This window comes from Oryctolagus cuniculus, chromosome 11 (assembly GCF_964237555.1).
Source record: "Oryctolagus cuniculus chromosome 11, mOryCun1.1, whole genome shotgun sequence".
Taxonomy (NCBI): Eukaryota; Metazoa; Chordata; class Mammalia; order Lagomorpha; family Leporidae; genus Oryctolagus; species Oryctolagus cuniculus.
The window spans coordinates 111,420,145-111,440,912 of NC_091442.1; the positions used below are offsets into that span (position 1 = coordinate 111,420,145).

At 48.5% G+C, this 20,768-nt stretch overlaps 1 protein-coding gene across 5 annotated transcripts in view; it reads right to left on the minus strand.

Annotated features, from left to right (window-relative positions):
• Nucleotides 1-20,768, minus strand: part of LARGE1 (LARGE xylosyl- and glucuronyltransferase 1) — a 565,741-nt gene that overhangs the window by 294,093 nt on the left and 250,880 nt on the right. For all 5 annotated transcript variants that reach the window (XM_051846591.2, XM_051846590.2, XM_051846588.2 and 2 more), the window contains one exon: nucleotides 7,730-8,031. In XM_051846591.2, coding sequence (XP_051702551.1) covers nucleotides 7,730-8,031 — 302 coding nt within the window. The remainder of the gene's footprint in view (nucleotides 1-7,729; nucleotides 8,032-20,768) is intronic.

The window sequence follows — 20,768 nt, forward strand, 5'->3', positions numbered from 1 at the left end:
GACCAGGAGAAGCACCTGGCTCCTGCCTTCGGATCAGCACGGTGCGCCAGCCGCAGCACACCGGCTGCGGCGGCCATTGGAGGGTGAACCAATGGCAAAGGAAGACCTTTCTGTCTGTCTGTCTCTCACTGTCCACTCTGCCTGTCAAAAAAAAAAAAATACAGAGAGCACAATACCATGATCTGTTACCACTGCTGTATTGTGCAAAAAATACCAGAGCCATCTTCTCCAATCTATTAATTAGTACCCAATTATCAACCTTTCCCCCACACCTCCCAGCCTCTGGTATGGTGCTTGTCCTTCCACTCCTATCTTGCAAAACCTTGTTAGATTCCATGCATGTGTGACATCCTGCAGCACTTGCCTTCCCGTGCCTGGCTTACGTCACATAATGACTTCTAGTTCTAGCCATACTGTCACAAACGGCAGGGTTTTATCCTTTCTCGAGGCTGGATACTATGCCACTGTGCATCCGTATCACACATTCATCCATTCATCAGGGGATGGACCCTTGGGCTGCTTCCACTTCAACCCTCATGCGATACACACGCAGTGCAGATGTCTCTTCAGCATGCCCAGAAGAGGGACTGCTGGACCCCATGCTAGCCCTACTTTTAATTTTTTGAGGAATCTCCACACTGCCTTCCACAGTGTACTAATTCGCATTCCCACCAAGAGTGTGCAAAGGCTCCCTTCTCTCTGCATTCTTGCCAATGCGTGTTATCGTTTGTCTTTTTGATGACAGCCATTCCAACTGGGTGTCACGGAGGCTTCAATGTGCATCTTCAGATGATAAGTGATGCTGATTCTCCTCTCTTCCACCTGTTGGCCACTGGCACTTCTTCCTTTGAAAAAATGTCTGCTTAGATCTACTGCCTATTTCGTAACTGGATTATTTAGGTTTCTCCAAGTGGTTTTTTTGAGTTCCTTATATATTCTGGTTCTCAATCCCTTGTCAGATAAATAGCATGGAACCGTTTCCTGCTGTCTATGTTTGATAAGATGTAACATTTTACGAATATCTTGCTGTGTAGCAAAAAAAAAAAAATAATAATAATTAATACACATGGGGAGGGTGCCAAGGACATCTCTGTACCTAGAGCTCCCTGAAAATTATTGTGCCAAATAACTGTGTTGGGTTTCTTCCAAATAAAATATTCTCTAATTCCAGAGCCTGACATTTAGGCAAAGTACTGTGTATCCCCAGAGAAGCCCCAAAGAAGACATATGATGCTAACAGAATATGAGACCCAATTCTGAAATAATGTCTTCCACCAGAAGTCTAGGATATGCGAAGCCTGTTGACAAATCGCTCTACTGTAGAGTTATTATGTAAAGTCCTTGAAGTTGAAGTTTTTTTAAAAAAAAAGTAGATCAAAATATACTGTGGGGTTAGTTAGGGGCCCAGAAAATACAAGTGAGAGATGTCAAGTTTTACAAACATAATGCCTCCAGCAAAATGTCAAACCTCCATGGAGCTAACACATGTAGCCACCATCTGGAAGGCAACTTGAACCAATCCAACTTCTTTTAAAAGAACAGGGAGATCCTTGCTTAGATCCACCAAGGAAGGATTACCCTCATGGGGCACGCTCTAACTCCCACACTGTGTAAGATGACCTTCATCATGGCCGTGACCCTGCAGCCTTTGGAGGTTACGCACCTGCCAGGCACACAGACAGGACTGGGGCTCAGCAGCTGACAAGAGTGTGGCTTCTGGAATCCTCAATTCACAGAGCTTTAGTGCAGCACTGAAAACGCAGGCGCCCATGTTTAGACTCAATCTCTACCTCTCCCTGGCTGTGCCACCTTGCAATATTTTTATGCTCTCTCAGCAGTGTTCTGATATGTAAAATGAAGAAGGTATGTTGTGTGGATTGAGTGAGATACTTTAAATCTTACCACAGCTTGTGGTATACTGCAGGGTAAATGTAACTTTTATTATTATGACACCACTACTGAGAAATGAAGTTCAAAGCAAGAAGCAAAAGGAAAGATGGATACTTCCTTAAGGGGTGTGGTCTGACATCACAGGGTCCCTTCATGGGACTTCCCATAATAACAATATCTACTGTGGCAATTTCAGAGTGGATACACGAATGATTTGACATTCAACCCATGGAGAGAGGGGATATGTGAAAGTAGGTGGGCATTTGCAATCACTTTAAGCCACAGCACGTGGGCAGAAGTGATACTATGTGATTTTTGAGGCTGGGCTACAAGCTGCACTCCCATGCTGGAAACCCGCATGTAAACTTTCAGCTGCCTGGAGCCGCCATGTTGGGAAGAAGATCAAGGTAGCTCGTGCAGAGACTACACAGAGAGGTGCTGAGTCTACATTGAGAGAGAGAGAGACAGACAGACGGAGGCAGGCAGGCTGGAACAGAATGCACCGCCCATCTTGCACCATTGCAGCTCCAGGCACCACCTGCTGCCACCTGACTGAGGAGCCCCAAACAAGAACCACACAGCTCTGCACTCCCTGAATCTCCAGCCCACAGAATCCATGTGAGCCCAGGGAACGCTCGGGGCTGTTTTAAGTCACTGAGTGTCAGGTGGTTTGTCCAACAGCTTGTCCACACTCATACCCAGCTAACCCCTCCCCTCCTGCTTCTGCCTCTTGATTGCAATGAAGGAAGATGCCTGCTCTCATTTGACACTGATGACAGAGATTCCAAGACAGAAATGGGAGTGTCCAAGGTCACATGATCAGTGACGAAGGAAAGAGTCCTATTCAGAAATTCTGATTCCAGGTCCTATGATTTTTTTTTAAAAGATTTATTCATTTAAAAGAGAGCTATAAACACAGACAGGGAGAAAGAGAGAGAGAGAGAGAGAGAGAGATGGGGAAGAGAGAGAGATCTTCTATCCACTGGTTCACTCCCCAGGTGGTCACAACTTCCAGCGTTGAGCCAAGACAAAGCCAGGAGCCAGGAGCTTCATCCAGGTCTCCCATGTTGGTGGCAGGCGCCCAAACACTTGGGCCATCTTGCGTTGTTTTTCCCAGGCCACTAGCAGTGAAGCAGCCGGGACATGAACTGGCACCTATATAGGATGCCGGCATCGCAGGCAGTGGCTTTACTGCCTATGCCACAAGGCAATCCCCAGTCCTATGATTCTGCTGCTGTGCCGCAGCCGACTCTCAGGATAGACTCAAGACGGAAAGGCAAGAAAAAAAGACTCCAATCCATGCAGACACAGGCAGGAGAGGAGATCAAAGGGGATGTGTCTGATCCAGCTTCCAAGGCACACGCATGGAAACCAAGCCTTGGCCGAGGCAGCATCACCAGGGCAACAGAATTCTGCATGGATGAAATGTGCAGTGATGGCAAAGCCACACAATTAGGAAATGATAAGAGGGCAGCGGCCTGGGCCAGGGCCCACTGTCTCTATCACCACCCGGCTCAGCTGACAGCTTAGGCATCATTATGGAGGAGTTTTCAGAAATACTTGTCATCCCGCAGAGAAGTTTCAGCACTACAACAGATGACGGTGATGTCCCCGGTTATGTGGCTGCACCCTGATCCTGTGTCAGAAAGAGCCTCAGCACTCAGCCAAAACATCCCGGGCAAAGGGACCTTTTATTTTTGACTCCAGTGACTGATATGTCCTGTTTGCTTCTACAGCTTTTACACTAAAACCCACCCCGAGTGATGGAGACGGCAGGGGAGCATTGCTAATGATGGTTAGGATGCCGGCATTGACACATCCATGCAACGCCCTTAGCAGACACGCAAATAAGATGGCAATGGATCGAGACTTGCAAATGCACCTGAGGACACTCTGAATGGGAGCTGGGGTTCGCCACGGGAGAATTCCACCAGAAAGACCTTTTCACGGCTCTGCCAAGTAACATGATGAAGAAGCACAAAGAAAGAAAAAACGCAAATGAATAAAACCTAATTCTCAGGTGCAGGTCAAAAGATTGGAAAATAAAGCATAGAAATAGTGAACAAGTCCAAGGTCAGAATCTCTACACTGCTACATTTCTTTCAAAGCGCATACAAAGAGAATTCATGCTTCCTTTATGTGGTGCCTGAAATCCATGGTTATCAGTCTTCTCTATCGCAGAATCATAGATTTTTTTTAATACCCATACGCTTGGGCCCTATTCCCAAGAATTCTTAATCAGTAGGTCTTTAGTTTCCATGAATATGCATTTTTAAAAAGGATTGCAATTCTTTTTCCTTAAAGTTTATTTATTTGAAAAGCAGTACAGCAGAGAAGGAGAGGGAGAGACAAAGAGATAGGGAAGGGGAGAGGGAGAAGGGGAGGGAGAGGGAGAAATAGATCCATCTTCCAACCACTCCCCACAGGGTCAACAACAGACAGGGCTGGACCAGGCCAAAGCCAGGACCCAGAACCCCACCCAGGTCTCCCATGTGGATAGTGGGAACCCAAGTACTTGAGCCATCACTGTTGCCTCCTAGGGTGGACATTAGCAGGTAGCTGAACGAGAGGCAGAGGAGCTGGGACTGAATCCCAGACATGCTGGTATGGAATGCCAGCATCCCAAAGGACAGGAACTTGCCTTGCTGCACCCCAGGGCCCTCTAATGGGCCACCTCAGGGCACTCTAATGCATAATTAGGTTTGGGAGGCCGGCACGTTCATGCAACTATCGCAGCTAGCAGCATAAGTTCAAATTGCTAGGGAGAAACATGGTTTCCTTGAATACAGTCACTCACTCCCAGGCTCCCTGACAGTGAGGAGCAACCCCAAGACTATGCCCTGCCAATGGGATCTGAAAAGACCCAGGGGCTGAAGTCTCTGAGGGGTGTTCCTACAGGAAGACAATGCCACTTCCTCGTTCCTGCCAGCGGGAATGTGGACACCACAGTGGAAGCTCTGCTCCTCCTGGGCCATGAGATGACCGTGGGAATGTCCATCAAAGCAAACTGTGGGGACAGAGAGAGGACTCCAGCATCCTCAGTATGGACACCCCCATGCCATGGTCTCCAGATCTTGGTGAAGCTGCTGCTAGTTGAGATTTTTCAAAATCTAAGGCTAACACAAAGAACTGTCTCAGAGATCCCTTCAAGTCTTGACACCCATTGTTGCAACTGAAACAGCATGTTGTAGGAATTTTATTTTTTAAAAAATTTGAAAAACATTTATTTATTTGAAAGGCAGCATTACAGAGAAAGGGAGAGACAGAGAGAGATTTTTCCATCCTCCTGTTCACTCCACAAATGGTTGCAATGGCTGAGGCTGAGCCAGGCCGAACCCAGGAACCTGAAACTCCGTCTTCTTCTGCTTTCCCAGGCCCATTAGCAGGGAGCTGTATGGGAAGTGGAGCAGCCAGGACTCGAACCAATGCCCACAGAGGATGCCAGCATTGCAGGCGGCAGCATACCTTTCTGCGCCACAACACTGACACCAGGAATTGTGTTTTAATCTGCAATCTGTAAGTGGGGAAACCAAGATACACAAAAAAGGGCAATACTTGCTCAAAGTCTTATAGCTACTAGGCTGGGGACACAGCCAGATTGTAGACGGGGACTCCCAAAGATGCAGTCTTTTGTAGAGGATCCAAGGCAGGAGCCCACTGCTGAAACGGAACACAGAATGCGTGCCTTTCAGAAAACTGAGCGGGGGGAGCCACTGGCTGTGCCCACCACAGCAGGAGGAGCGTTCGGCCACCACAGCCCCCCTCCTCCCTGCTGCGCTGGTGCCTCTCCTGTCTTCCTTTTCCAGGTTCTAGCTTTCACCTTCTTGACTCTCAGTTCTTTAGATGGACCTGCGTCATAATAATCTGACTATACTTTGGAGAAAAAAAATCTTCTCTGGGTCATCTGACCTCATCAGCAGGGTTCCCATCCAAAACGAGCCTATTCTGCGGCAGGTGTTTAGCACGGCAGCTAAGATGCCACTTGGGATGCCAGCGTCCCAAAATCCCTGTGTCTCTGGCTCCCAATGCAGCTGCCTGCGAATGCATTCCTTGGGAGGCAGCAGGCGGTGGCTCCAGGACTTGCGTCTGTGACACCCACATGGAAGACTCAGACTGACTTCCTGGTCCTGGTTTCTCTCTGACCCTGTCCTGGCAACTGCAGGTATTTGGGGAGTAAAGCAGCAGAGGGAAGCTCTCTCTCCATTGTGTGTGTGTGTGTGTGTGTGTGTGTCTCTCTCTCTCTGCCTTTCACATAAAAGGAAAATAAACAGGCAAACAAAACAAACCTATTGTAAACAGACACCATGGCTGTGCCCTGGTAACAGAGGACCTGCCAGAAATCAGACAACCCTTCACTCAGGTAAGCATAGAAGTACCCCAGATTAGGACCCTTGCCACACCAGCCTGGACCGAGCCAATCTGTGAGCACTGCCGAGTTTTCACTTTAACAGCCATTAAGTGATACAAGCGTGCTTCCAAAGGCTCATGGGAAATGTGTACCATGAATAAAGATGCATGGATTTCAAAGTTGGTTGCACCAAAATAAACTTATATTTTAATTCCATTTTCTACTTTAAAAAAAATTATTTGAAAGGGAGAGAGACTGAGATATAGGCAGACAAAGCTCCCATCTTCTGGTCCACTCTCCAAATGCCTGTTCAGTAGCTCAAGCTGAGCCAGGCCAAAGCCTGAAGCTCAGGACTCAACCCAGATCTCCTACGTGGGGGGCAGGGATCCACGCACTTAGCTAGCACATGCCTCCCAGGGCGTGCACTAGCAGGAAGCTGGACTCTGGACTGGAGCTGGAGCCGGGACTAGCCCCAGGCACTTCAATACAGACACAGGTGTCTTACCTGGCATCTACTATGCCCTCCACGAATGCTCTCACATCCACGTCTACAGGCCACTGACGGCAGCTGTCTGAGATTAAAAGAGAGTGGGCCCGGCACAGGGTCGGCGCTCAACAAAGGGGCAGCACTTGTGACCTCCTGACGCTTCAGCTTCTCCACTGGTTCATCAGCTCTTCCCCTTTCTCGGGATGTAGGAACCAGAGGAGAACAAGGTGGGTCTTGTTTCTCTTCACTACTACTTCCCAGCCCACTGTGACGTACGTAACATATGTAGCATACGGAGCAGTGAATGCCTTGCTGAGTGAACGAGTGATGAAGACGGGGAAACGCTTTCTGACCAAGGCTCTCTGGGCTTGGCTGGGTGACCATCTCAGTCCTGAATTCTCTCCTGCTAAGGCCTACGTCACACATTTTCCCTACTCATATGATATTCCTCCTTGGGTAGCCCTCATTCACCTCTGTCCACCTCTTGGCCAAGCCATCCTGCAACCAGGCTTGAGAAACCCGGAGAGCTGGAGGAGGTGTGCCCATGTGTATATGCACATGTGTGTGTATACACGTGTGTATTCACGAGCATGGGCACAGGCATTTGAAGGTGGTGGGGCAGAGAGGAGGAGCGTGGGTAAGTTCCAGTGGTACTAAGCTTTAAAAGTACAAGCTACTACTTCAGATGAACAGCAGGTTCTTGGTCCAAACTTACAGACACTATTCATAGAATGAAGGGAAAACGAGGCACGAGGGGGCTACACGATAAAGCCACCAGGCCAAGTGTACCATGCACATTTTACAGTCTTAGTACCAGGCCCTGGGGAAGCCAAGTGGGCGGAGAAGCCCTGCACACATCCAAGTAAACCGCAAAGCAGCAAAGGGCAGGCTCTAGCTAACAGCTCTGAGTCCAGGTGCCAGCTCCCTGCAGGCACCTGGCTGTGCTTCCCGTGGGTGCCCGCCCACAAGGGCTGGTGAGGACGCGGGCCCCCCGGGCTCTTTACCTCGCACTTCTCCACGACCGGCTGCTGCCCACACTCGGAGCTGTTGCCCGCCACGATGCCGGCCCGCAGGTTCTCGCTGTCCCCGGTTCCCTCCTCCATGGAGTAGGTCTTGGAGTGGTTGCCGCGGCGTGGGGCTGGGGCCCGGCCCTGGGCCAGGCTGAGCTGCCTGCGGAGCGCTCGGTTCTCCTCCTCCACCTCACGCACACGCACCTCCAGGCTCTCGCGCTCCCGCTGGCTGGCGGCCGTGTACCTGGGGCTGTGCGCTTGGGACTCCAACGGAGACAGAGACACCGGCTTCCCATCTGCGGGTGGGAAAAACCAAGGGAGGGTTAACCAGGAGTGAGCCACGCCCCAGTGCCCCCAAGCCCCCCCAGACATCCATGGCTGCACAGCCAGGCTCCCATCACTTCTCCGTTTTCAGAGAAAGCAGATGGAACGGGAGTCCCAGAGAAAAGCATCCAGATTGAACTGCGAACAAAGTTGCAAGCACAATGACTTATTATGGTAATAAAAACTAATATGCAGTTTAGAGAAGACAATCATAATATAATCGCTTCTAATTAAGTGCACTGCCTTCCTCTCCCACCTGCCATGTTTTTAGGTAGACATTCTTAGCAATAAAGCGTGATGGATCGGAAGGAGGGGAGGTGGAGGTGGGGAGAAGGGAGGAGAGGAGTAGGAGGAGGAAGAGAACAAAAGAAGGAAGTCAAGATATAAAAAGGAGAAATAACAATCATGGCTAAGTTTATTGAGCTCCTTCTATGTGAACTCCTATTTAGCTCTCAAATCCCTGTTTAAAACCATTCACTCCAGGGGGAACCCTTTTCCATTTGCAGGTAAAATATCTTTCAGCAAAATTCAGCAGTCATCTGAAATATAGCACTATGAAAACATGTGTCTATCATGCTGCATTTGGGGAACTGTATTACAAGGTGGAATATTTTTTAAAAGATTATTTGAAAGTCAGAGAGAGAAGAGACAGAGACAGAGAGAGACAGAAACTTCCATCCAATGGTTCACTCCCCAGATGGCTGCAATGGCCAGAGCTGGGCCAGAATGAATCCAGGATACTGGAACTCCATCCTGGTCTCCCATTCGGGTGCAGGGGCCCAAATATTTGGGCCATTTTCTACTGCTTTCCCAGGCCATTAGCAGGGAACTGGATCAAAGTGGAACAGCCAAGACTCGAACCGGCACCCATATGGAATGCAGGTGTTGCAAGCGGTGGGTTTACCCACTGCGCCACAACACCCAACCCTAAAGGCAGAGTCTTAATTGTTTTTGTGGTCAGATAGACTATCTGATAAACATAGGGTTGGGGTTGGAGGAGAAACATGTATCAGTGCCAAGGATACAACCATGAAGAGCAAGAAGGAATAAGAGAACAGAAGCATGACCAGACCCATGGTTTTCCCAGACGGCCCGTTACCATTAAACAGAGAGCTAGCAACAAACACTCCATGGAACATCGACCCCATGATGGAAGCTGACCCATAGAGGGAGATGCAGATCTCTGGACATCACACAGCAGCTCAGAATTCACAACCACTTGAACCTTCAAACAATGCAGGGTGCCAAAGACCATTTAAACATCAAAGGAAAACCCCATCACCCAAGGATACTTAGCACATCCCCTTGTATGCAACAGGTGCTCAATGCACATTGAGGAGCTGCAGCAACACAACAGGTGCCCCCAGCTGGCACTTCTTGCTGTTCCCACCCAGCAGAAATTCCAGGATCCCACTACACGTGCAGCAGTCTCCGAGACCAATGGCAAAGAATGAAAATTACCCTCTCGGTTGCTTGTTTAAAAAAAGAAAGAAAATCCTCTCCTCTTTTTTCCATAGTCTGAATTTTTCTCCTTCCTGCCCAGATCCCACTGAGCTTCCAAACTGTCCCAGAGAGTCGCTGTGACTCACAAAACTTGAGGATCAAAGAATGTGATGAATCAGAGCCGGCGGGTTTCACCTGTGCTGCGCCGGCCTCTGCCCAGGGCTTTTTGATGTATCTCTGGGCCTTAACAAATGCAACTCCCTTTTTCCTCCTCTTAATCACCTTAGGGTTAAACGCCTGAGCTCTTGGTCCTCTCCATCAATGCAACAAATACGATTCATTGAATTCCACTGCTTGGGACCAGGCACCAAAGGCAGGGACAGGATCTGTGGGGGATGTGGAATCACAGGTTGACGAGGGTTGCTTTGTCCCCGAGATGGCCAATGACAAGCACTGACCCAAGCTTTTGAAACTCATCTCTCTGTTTGGTACAACCAAATTAGTTCTGCAGAGAAAGAAAAACAGTAGGCAGCTATTAGCAGCTGTGTTTTCTCAACGAACACTGACCCTGGAGCATCTAGCTTCCATCAGGGAGTAGAGAGTTCCGCTTCACGTCACTGCCTCCCCATGCTGCGTGGGTCATGCCAATGGCACCTTTGGTTAAGGTCACAGCACAAGGCAACAGCGCTCCCCTTACACATGAGGAAACAGACTCTCAAGTGAAAACCAGGTTCTAAACCTGCTGCAGGAAACAAGCTCTCTGTGCCTTTGCACTTGGCCGTGCCATACTCTTCCACACGTGCTCTAGAATGGAACCCAGAAAGCTCGGGAAACTCAGTAGGATCCCAGGGACTGTGGATAACTAACAACAAAGGGGACCTATGTGTTTGTTTGGAGGTGTTGCATAAATGCTCTGAGGTTCAGTTTTCTCTCCTGTGAAATGGGGACACAATAAATGCTAACCTATAAGAGGAGGCTTAAGAAAGAAGCATGGAGCCTTCCATGGGGAGGCATTTGGTGTCAATGAGATGCTACAACCTCTTCCTAATGGGTGGGTGACATCATGGGTAAGATGAGTTGACAACGTAATTTCACATGTTCTGAACACAGGGCTGCCTGTGAGTGGCACGTGGGAGCAAGTAGCCCACAAACCCTTGGCTTCCTTTGAGCGGCACTTTGATATGTGGCATTTCTGATCCTCTCCCCGTCAGCCTTAGCTAGGTCAGGTTCATCCACATGCAACACAGAGAAGGCAGGCTTCACACAAGGACTGCTCATGCTCCCCACCTCCTCCTTCCAAAGTCTCACACTTCACATGCTCGTACATTATATTTCATGTAGAATCAAATTCTCTGATTACGTGCTTTGGAAATGCTCTTCACACTCTGTGTCCATTTCCAAATGGTTTCACCCAAACTTAGTTCTCAAAGACTTGCAAATTTTCTCCTTTTAAGTCTACAGATTTGTCCCCAGCGATGACACACAACACAACACATGTCAGATCTCAATGAGAGAGAGGCTGATGCTGGAAAAAGCCAACACTCAAGCTGTGCCCAGCGCTGGCGAGGACGCCGTGCTTAGTGAAGGGCAGGATTGCAATTTCTTGGTGGCTGGCAGATGTGCTGGTTGTTCCTAAGGGCACGTTATCTTGGACTGGTCCCTGCCCTTTTCTCAATGACTCTCCTTTCCTGAGAGGGAGATCACTGGGAAGATGGTCAGAGGCCTCTCAGCTCCACCCTTCCACGGGCTCACTACACAGATGGCCCCTATCTCTCCAGCTGGGCTGTGTGACTCCAACACTTCATGACCACAAGTCTGTGTGGCAGGCCCTGTCATCTTGCCATCCCCATTCTTCAGCCTGGTTTTATTCCTCCTGACTCTTGCTTTTGCTCCAGGATCACACATCTCTCTAGCTCCGACCATTCTGTTCAATCTTCTCCTGCCCCTCTGAGAGCGAGGTGGGGGTAGAAGGTTAGGGCAGTGGATGATCAGCCCCCTGAGATGTGGTATGTACTTCTCTGCTGGAAATTATAGGCTTTGGCCACTCCCCCAAATACTCAAGTTTATGTACAAGTCATCAACATGGATGTGATGACTTCTATAAATTGTGCCCATACCCATATTTCTCAAACTTTCAGTACAGAATCAACCTGGGAAAAAAAAAATCTGGCCCTGACACACACGGCTAATATAGAGCTTACTTCATGCATAATTCATTGCTTGGATTCAACAAATTCATCTATAACTTGTTCATCAAGACAAGTCTGCTGATCACGGGCCTCAGTGCTGCCACAAAGCCAGTCTTTCTAGATGTTTCTGAATGCCTAGCTTCAAGACACAGATACAGTGTGTTGCAGACCAGTAACGGCCTGGGGACTGTGACTGTTAACTGTATGCAGAGAGGTGACTGGGCCACAGGGTTCCCAGATGCTTGGTCCAGCATTAGTCTTGGTGCTTCTGTGCAGGTGTTTTTCGAAGAGATTAGCATTTAAGTTAGCAGACTTCAGGAAAGCACACAGCCTTCCCCAAGGTGATTAAGCTTTATCTAAACACTGCCTGCCTGCCTGCCTGCCTGCCTCTGAGCTGGGATGTAAGTTCATGCCTTTGGCCTCCAACTGAAATGTCAGCTCTTCCTGGGTCTCCAGTCTGACAGCACTAATAGAACTATGCCATTGGCACTGCCGGGCCTGCAGCCTGCCCACCCACTCCATAGTTCCCAGGACAGGTCAGCTCCATAATCACACATGGCAACTCCTTATAATAAACATACGTGCATGAAAACACAGGTGCTCAACAGACCCCTCGTCAACTGGAAACATCCTAAGTGGAAGACGCATTTGCTACACCTAACGTGCGGGCCTTCACCGCTGAGCAGCACCACACTGTCCAGCACTGGCTGCTTCCCCTTCCCTCCCACTAGGCTAACCAGGAGCTGAGGCTGCCGCCACTGCCCAGGGTCACAAAAGAGGATTGTTTCCATATCTCTAGCCTGGGAAAGGATTAAAACTAAAAATTCAAAGTATGGATTCTACTGAATGTGTACCATGGTGAAGTCAGAAAATCATAAGATGGACCACCATTAAGTCATAAGGCATCTACACACACAAACACACACAGAGAGAGAGAGAGAGAGAGAACCTTACGAATACACAGGGACCAAGGATGATCTTTGGATTACATTCTGAATAATGACATGGTTTCTGCTACCCAGGTCTGGCACCCTGCTGGTTGGTAGCAAGTACTTGAAGAAGGGCCAAAGGGAAGGAGGGACATCTAGAACTAGAAATAAATAAGTCTAGCACCACCATCCATTAAAAATAATAGAGATCGCATTACAATATTAGATGCCAGGAGAGGAGGAGAGATCACAAAGAAAGGCACGCAACGCAAGCCTGTATCAAGAGCAGGGGATTGGGAAGAACAGGGAGCTGAGTTTGAATTCAGTCCTTTCACTTACTAATGAATAACCTTAGGCAAAGGACTTGATTTATCTGTGACTCCATGTCTCTGATACGGAAAACGGGGACATGTCTGTGTGTGTTGCCCTTGCAGAGTAGAAACTCAACTGTTCGCCCCAGCTCACTGTAGTGGGGGGCCAGGGAGCAGGCAGGCAGTAGTGGATAGGGTGTCTTTACCTTTCCATCTCTTTTACATTCCCCTGGGTCCCCCCCCCCCCTTTATTTTAGCTATATGAAGTCCATTTATGCACACAGTGCATCTGGCTATCATGTAGCAGGTCTACGTGCGGATCTGCAGCTCAGCCCACTGTTGAGTGGAAAATGTCAGACAAGACATTACTCAAAACCTTTGCTGGCAGCATCCTCCTTCTCCCTCCAAAACTTCCCACCAAACATGCATTCAGCACCGACTCTGAATCTCTGAAGCCACTCGAGATGAATGCTCTGAATTAAAAATCGACACATCAGAGGCTCAGAACAAAGGAGATAAATTGAAAATCAGCCTCTGTGCAGTGCAGTGACAGAGACCGGGGACCTGCCGTCCAGAACCTCAGCAGTGAGGGTCTCAGTCGGTTTGTGTGTGTGTATGTGTGTGCGTGTGTGTGTCGGTTATCTCTGGATCTCTCTGGAGTGCGGGCAGGCAGTGAGATGTGCCCACCGCTGTGGAGCTCAGGGCCTGGATTGGCCTCCCATGGGCTCAGACTCATCCCGCTCAAGTCTCAGTAAAATCCTGCTCTCATCGCCAGATTTCCGGACAGTTGTTCTCTTGCATCATCCAGCCCGTGATAAAGATGCTGCAGCCCTGACCTTTCTATGGCAAACTCCCTACATACCATCTGTCACCACGGCCTGCCAACTCCTCCTTCCTAGGGTTTCAAACACTGGCTCTCCTCATTTTAGTTCAAACATCCCAGCCCAAGCCAAGCCTAAAGCAGGGGTCATCAAACTTTCTCTGTGAACACCCAGAGAGTAAGTATGTTTCCCTGTGCAGGCCATGCCCTCTCCATGGCAAGCACTCAAGTCTGCCACTGTAGCATAAAGCAGCCCTAACACAAGGACATGGCTGTGCTACAGTAACACATACGGACAACACCAAGTGGCAGGACATGGTGCAACCTGGCTGTAGTTCATGGTCGCTTGCCCTGGAATCTTGCCTGGCCTCAGTGGTTATCTCCCTCTGTTCCCGGGTGCCATGGGCCATGGTCTAGTCCTTCTCCCGCTACATTTGCAAGTGTGACAATACAGACACATCTCCACTTGCTTCCAGTTCAGCTACCAAACTCAGCAAACACTCAGTTAAGTCCTACTAAGTACTACAAACATGTGGTTAAGTCCTACTGAGTATATACTGAGTACATGTTTGAATGTTCTGTGTCATCTCATTTTAATTGATACAATGTTCTAATGAAGTTGGTGTCCTCACCACTGTTACTCGACTAATGGGCATAAAAAATAAATAAAAAGAAGCACACACATGATTTAATACATTCAAGGCCATCTGACCAGCAAACGGCAGAGGGACAGTCTTTAACCAGGGCCATGGGTCCCAGATAAGTGCTTCTTATTGCACCAAACCAGAATGTCTCCCATTCACCCTTTACCACACAAGCCAAATCTAATTCATGGTTGCTGTTCATAGTTTGTCCCCGGGGCCCTTAGACCACTGGTTCTCAACCCTGGCTGCCATGTTATTCACTTGGGAAACTTTCCAAAGATACTGATGTGCACAGGCCCCACCCCAGAAAAATTAGTCCAGAGTTGGGTATTCGGTTATTGGTATCTTTACATGCAATCACTCCTATGGGACTCATTAGTGGAGTCAAGGTTGAGAAACGCCAGCTTAGGTATTTCCTAAGGCTCTGGCTTAGATGAGAGGAGGCCTTAGCACTATCGCATTTAACTGAAGTACTGCTCCAGTTCCCTTGTCTGTATCTCTATTGTCTTAGAGAGATTCCCATCATGCAATGCAGAACCTGACTTCCTCGTATCCCAGCTTTTCCAAGCTTAGGGGCTATCTTGCTCCTCTCCGTCTCCATCCTTCCTAGGAGGGAAGGGCCACGCTGTCACAGCTGCCCAGCTGTCTAGTGGCCCCTGGTTCCAGGCTTCCCTTCTCTTGGCAAAGAGTAGGTTGATTCATTAAAATGATTTTTCCAATTTCTCATTTTCCATATGAGGTTGTGTTCATGAAGTCAGTGTTTTGTTAAAAAACATCATTTTTAACACAATGCTCTCCTTTTAATTAACATAAAAATTCCACACCCTCGTTCCATGCCATTTGAAATTTCAAAACGAACTAGATTTCACAGCCAAAGCCAATATAGGAAAAAAAGCAGAAGGCTTGGTTTGGGCTTAAAAGCCTCACATGTAATTGTATTAGTTTGTCATTTGGATCTCGGGATGTCCACACGAGAGCGGCGTCACCTGACACTGTCCTCAGCTCTTCCACTCTGGGTGGAGCAGAAGTAGCGTAGGAGGCAGGTCAGAGGGAGCCACTTTCCCGAGTTCCTGAAACGCGGCATCACAGCTGCCGTGGGAGGCACATGGCAGTGAGGACCAGGAAGGCTGCTCACTTGTGACGGGGAAACGGGGATATTTTACTCAAAGATTCCCCGAGGCAGTTTTTTGGAAGTTCTCTCTGGCAACCAAAGGCGACTTGAGTTCCAGCGAGGGCCTTGGAGAGCTTCTGGCAAAGACGGAAACACAGTCATAAAATAGCTCCTTGCAAGATTCTATGTCAACTCTGCAACCACAATTGCAGGGAAAGCAGCCCAGATCCGCCCCACCACGATCACCGCGTGAGATCCGACTTTCTTCCTCCACGGGACGATGTGCAGAACCTTGTCTTTTACAGAGCTTCATTAAGTCAAGAAAATGGAGACATTTTTAGCACCAATTTGCTGTATCCATAGCTGAGTTTGGGCTATAAATGCGCAGAGTGTGTCCTCATGAGCAATGATACCAGCTTCTGCTTCTGAAACTTCAGGCTCGATGATTTCAAAGCTTCGCTTCTTTTTTCTTTTTTTTTTTTTTCTTCCTTCCTTCCTTTTTTTTCCCCCCCAAATATCCTAAGTTCTGAAAGTCTGAAGCACTTGATCCTTGAACTATGTTCTCAGAGCAGGGAAAGTGAGTTTTTTTTTTGCTTTGAAATCTGGCAAATTCTATTTCTCTTTGATGTCCAAGATGTTCACGTATGGACAAAAGGGTGAGTAGCATTCAAATCTGTGCCAAACGAGACAAAGACTAATGCATTTTTTATGATTTATTTATTATGAAAGTCAGTTACAAAGAGAGAGGGAGAGACAGACAGACACACACACACACAGATCTTCTATCCTAGATGCTCACAACAGTCGGTACTGGGCCAACGGGAAACCAGGAGCTTCTTCTGTATTTCTCATGTGGGTGGCAGGGAACCAAACACGTGAGTCATCTTCTGCTGCTTTTCCCAGGCCGTTAGCAGGGAGCTGGATTGGAAGTGGAGCAGCCAGCACCCATATGTGATGCTGGCTTTGCAGGCAATGCTTTACCTGCTACCCCACAATGCCAGCCCCGAGGGTAATGTATTTCATGTTGTATCTCATGTATTACTTTAATGGCGTGAGAGCAGTCCGGTCTTCTAGTAGAGCTCCAAGGGTTCAGAAAACAGTTATGGCAGGAGAACACTACTGTGCATTCTGGACGACTTGAGTAGCTATTCACCCCGAAGGCTGTGTGAGAGCACCGTGTGTGAGATCATGGGAAATCCACACTCCAACCAGCTTCGGGCATCCACATCCTCCACCCAGTGCCTTCCCTCCAACTCCTTCTACACGGTTTCAGAGACACCGGCAGCCTCTGCGGTGATCCCCAGCGGAGGCGTTTGAGAAAGCATCTTTCTTCCTTCCACTGCTCCTTGTGTTCCTACACAACCGCTGAGCACGACCCGAGGACTGGCATTCCCCCCCTCCCCGCCCCGAGCCATCACTGTGGCTCCTGACTACAGAACCAGATGTAGAAACATTCTAGAATTTCTTAGTTTTCTTTTTATCAGCACTCAGGATGAAAGATTTCACAAGTGTCTTCCCAATGATCTAGTTTTTTTAAAAAAAAATCTTTGCAATAAATGTGTTATTTTATATGAAATATTCACAGCCCTTATAAAATCCCACTGATGCATTCCATGTGCAGAGGAGGACAATATTGTACAGTTAAAAATCATTAATGAGGCTGGGTTTATTGGGGGAGGGGAGTAGCCAAAATTTTGTTCAGATCTACAGAACCATGTATTGCATCTTCATCAAAGGCGTTCAATTTTATTTTACATTTATCACACTAAGGGTGTTGAAAATGATCCTTTTCTCCAAGGGGACCCTCATTTGCCATCAACTTAAAATTCGCATTCCTGGTGGCCATGTTCATTGGCCAGGGGAGTACTGACCACAATGTATGCTTTAGCTGACAGAGGCTGAGAAGTTTCAGTGGCAGGCAGCACCATCTCAGGACACCACACAAGTGTGCAAAGCCCAGGCCCCGCCTACCCCTGCCTGGGGCATCCTCTAGGGCCTCCAGAGCTATAAGAATACTATTCTGGCCAGCGCCGCGGCTCACAGGCTAATCCTCCGCCTTGTGGCACCGGCACACCGGTTCTAGTCCCGGTCAGGGCGCCGGATTCTGTCCCGGTTGCCCCTCTTCCAGGCCAGCTCTCTGCTGTGGCCCGGGAGTGCAGTGGAGGATAGCCCAAGTGCTTGAGCCCTGTACCCCATGGGAGACCAGAGAAGCACCTGGCTCCTGCCTTCGGATCAGCGCGGTGCGCCGGCAGTAGCGCACCGGCTGCGGCGGCCATTGGAGGGTGAACCAACGGCAAAAAGGAAGACCTTTCTCTCTGTCTCTGTCTCTCTCTCATTGTCCACTCTGCCTGTCAAAAAAAAAAAAAAAAAAATATATATATATATATATACACACTATTCCAGGGCCCAAACACCTGAGTGAAATTTAGATCTATCCAAAAAGTTTAAAGAATTTTATATACATTAAATAAAAATATGCTTTTTTTATTTATTTGACAGGTAGAGTTACAGTGAGAGAGAGAGACAATGAGAAAGGTCTTCCTTCCGTTGGTTCACCCCCCCCAAATTGCCGCTACAGCTGGAGCTGCGCTGATCCGAAGCCAGAATCCAGGAGCTTCTTCCTGGTCTCCCATGCGAGTGCAGGGGCCCAAGCACCTGGGCCATCCTCTACTGCCTTCCCGGGCCACAGCGGAGAGCTGGACTGGAAAAGGAGCAACAGGGACTAGAACTGGAGCCCATGTGGGATGCCAGCGCCACAGGTGGAGGATTAACCAAGTGAGCCATGGTGCCGGCCCAAAAAAATATGCTTATTAAAGAAAAATCTTATCATATTGTATCTTTCACTGACTACATCAGAATTCAACTACAGTGACCTGGGCTCCTGGGGAAGTAGACTACCAATTAACCCACAGGGACTTCAAAATCTTTCCATGTAGGTGGGGGTCAGTAACCTTGAGAATACCCAGAGCAGGGCAGAGCTTTCGCCCAGCAGTGAAGATGCCTATGGCCCACACCAGAGCATCTGGGTTAGAGTCACACCTGCCACCCAAGCGGGAGACCTGGATTGAGTTCCTGGCTCCTAGCGTTGGCCCCACTCAAGAACTGTTCTGGGCATTTGAGGGATGAACCAGTGGTTGGGGAGGGAATTCACGCAAGTGTGTATGTATATTCTTGTGCTCTCTCTCTCTTTCTCAACCTCTCAAATAAATATTTAAAAAGAATACCCTAGGCCCCTAAGAGGAAAACTGAACATGTGACAGAACCAAAAGTCCAGAGACTATTCTTGATGCTGCATGTCAGTCACGGTGGTCGGTTTGCTTATCTGACGACTGCATCTAAAACTATGCCAAAACTGAGCCAAAGTTCACTTCCTCTACACTGCACACAAACAGGAACTGCCACGGGGGAAACTCCTTGTCCCCTCTCTGAACCTTTCAGGTGCCCTGGCATCAGCAAGGACTGATGGCTGTGCCACTTTCTCCAGGCCCTCTGCATCTTCACGTCCTCAACGGTCAACAGGCCTTGAGGCAGAGCCTCTGCCCCTCACCCAGCCTCCCACTCCCGGCCCGCCCTTCTGAGGACGCCGTTCTCTGCAGGCCACGCTTTTCTAGGGGAGTCCGACTCTGAGCTGCGGTGTTCTCTCTAGACATGGACCACGAGAGACACCCAAAGCAAACAGTCAGAAACAGTGATTGAAAGAGGCAGTTATCCAAGACACAGAGGGCTCTAGATTTGCATTTGTTAATGTGAGCAAGGGCCATGGAGCCAACCTACACCACGAGGAGCTGCCAGGCAGAACATTCTAACATATTTCAGAAAGAAATGGCAGCAGGTGTATCTGTGAACGTGGCTGATCCCATCCATAGCATCTCACTGCTCTAAACCGCCACATTGCCTACATCAGTGCCATCCTCCACAGCTCAATTGTAAATTAAAAACAAGAGGATACAGGCAAAAGCCTGCCCAGACATCCCTTTGCCTCTAAATGACTGTCCATCTTTTCCCTACATTCTTTTCTCTTCTTCACAGTCACCAAGCTCCCTTTATCAGTTTGACTTAGATTAAAGTGAAATTCCAGTTCCCGCAAGGATCTTCATCAGGAAGAGAAAACAGACTAGAGAAAAAAACTATCATCCTTTTATTTTCTACCCATTCCTGACAAATCCAAATCACGTCTTAGGAGGAAATCAGAAATCAAAGTGAGGTTTTATTAGGATGGACTGGAGAGGGGGGTGGCTAGAAGATTTTATCAAGAGTTCAGCTTAACAAAAGTAATACTTTATCAGGATGGGCACCTGGCAATGGTGATGCATTAACAAGAGCAAGATAGAAGACTGGGCAAAATAGTTTGCTAATACCTAGAGAGCTCAAAACCTGCCACATCCACTTCTGATGGACCGGTATTTACTTACGAGACCTACTCCCAGGATTATTTTACAAGGTGTTTCCAACAGTTTTACAAAAGGCAGAAGAATAAAAGTGAGGACCCTCAACTCAACTCCACTGCAAGGATTCTCCTCTGCATGCTGAAAGAAAGCATGGGTTTGGGAGGAAGAAGCATGAGCAAACAGAGGGGACCAAAGGGATGCCTCTGACAATGGTGCCTCCAGGACAGGATCCCAGTTCCTGGCCCCATGTAGAACTGGGGCTCACCTGTGGGAGTGACCGCAGTCGGTGTCAGGATCCGTGGGTGATGGGGCAGATGTGTCAGGAAGAGATCCTGGTCCGAGCCTTTCTGGATTCTATTGAAATCCTATGCACTTTATGATTCTATCTTCTGGCTCCTTGGTAAACCAGTGAGTCTCAATAACAAGGATTTCCCTACACACAGAAACCCAGCTCTAAGTTCCTGGGTGCCGGAATGGCAATGAGAGTAAGCAGAGTGTCGGTGCTCTGCAGGTGTTAGTCACTTGCTGAACTAACACTGATCTTCCGATTCCAGGCTCAAAAAGCACTTCAGGGAAACCCTATTCAACCTTCTCAACCAGGGTGCATTGCCACCTCCATCGCTCTCCCTGTCACTGGACTCCCTGTTACTCTGCACAATACACATGGAGGTAGTGGCACCGACTACATGGACAATGGCTGTTTTGCCAACCTGCTCCTCACTGTGACTACGCATCCCCTCACCATACACAAAAGAAACATGTGTTTGGGGCAGACACCATGCTGGCAAGAGCCAGTGCCATACAGTGTGATGTGTGTGAGCAGCAAGTGTGCACATGTGGCCACCAGCTCACTCTTTAATCTCTTCTCTCACGT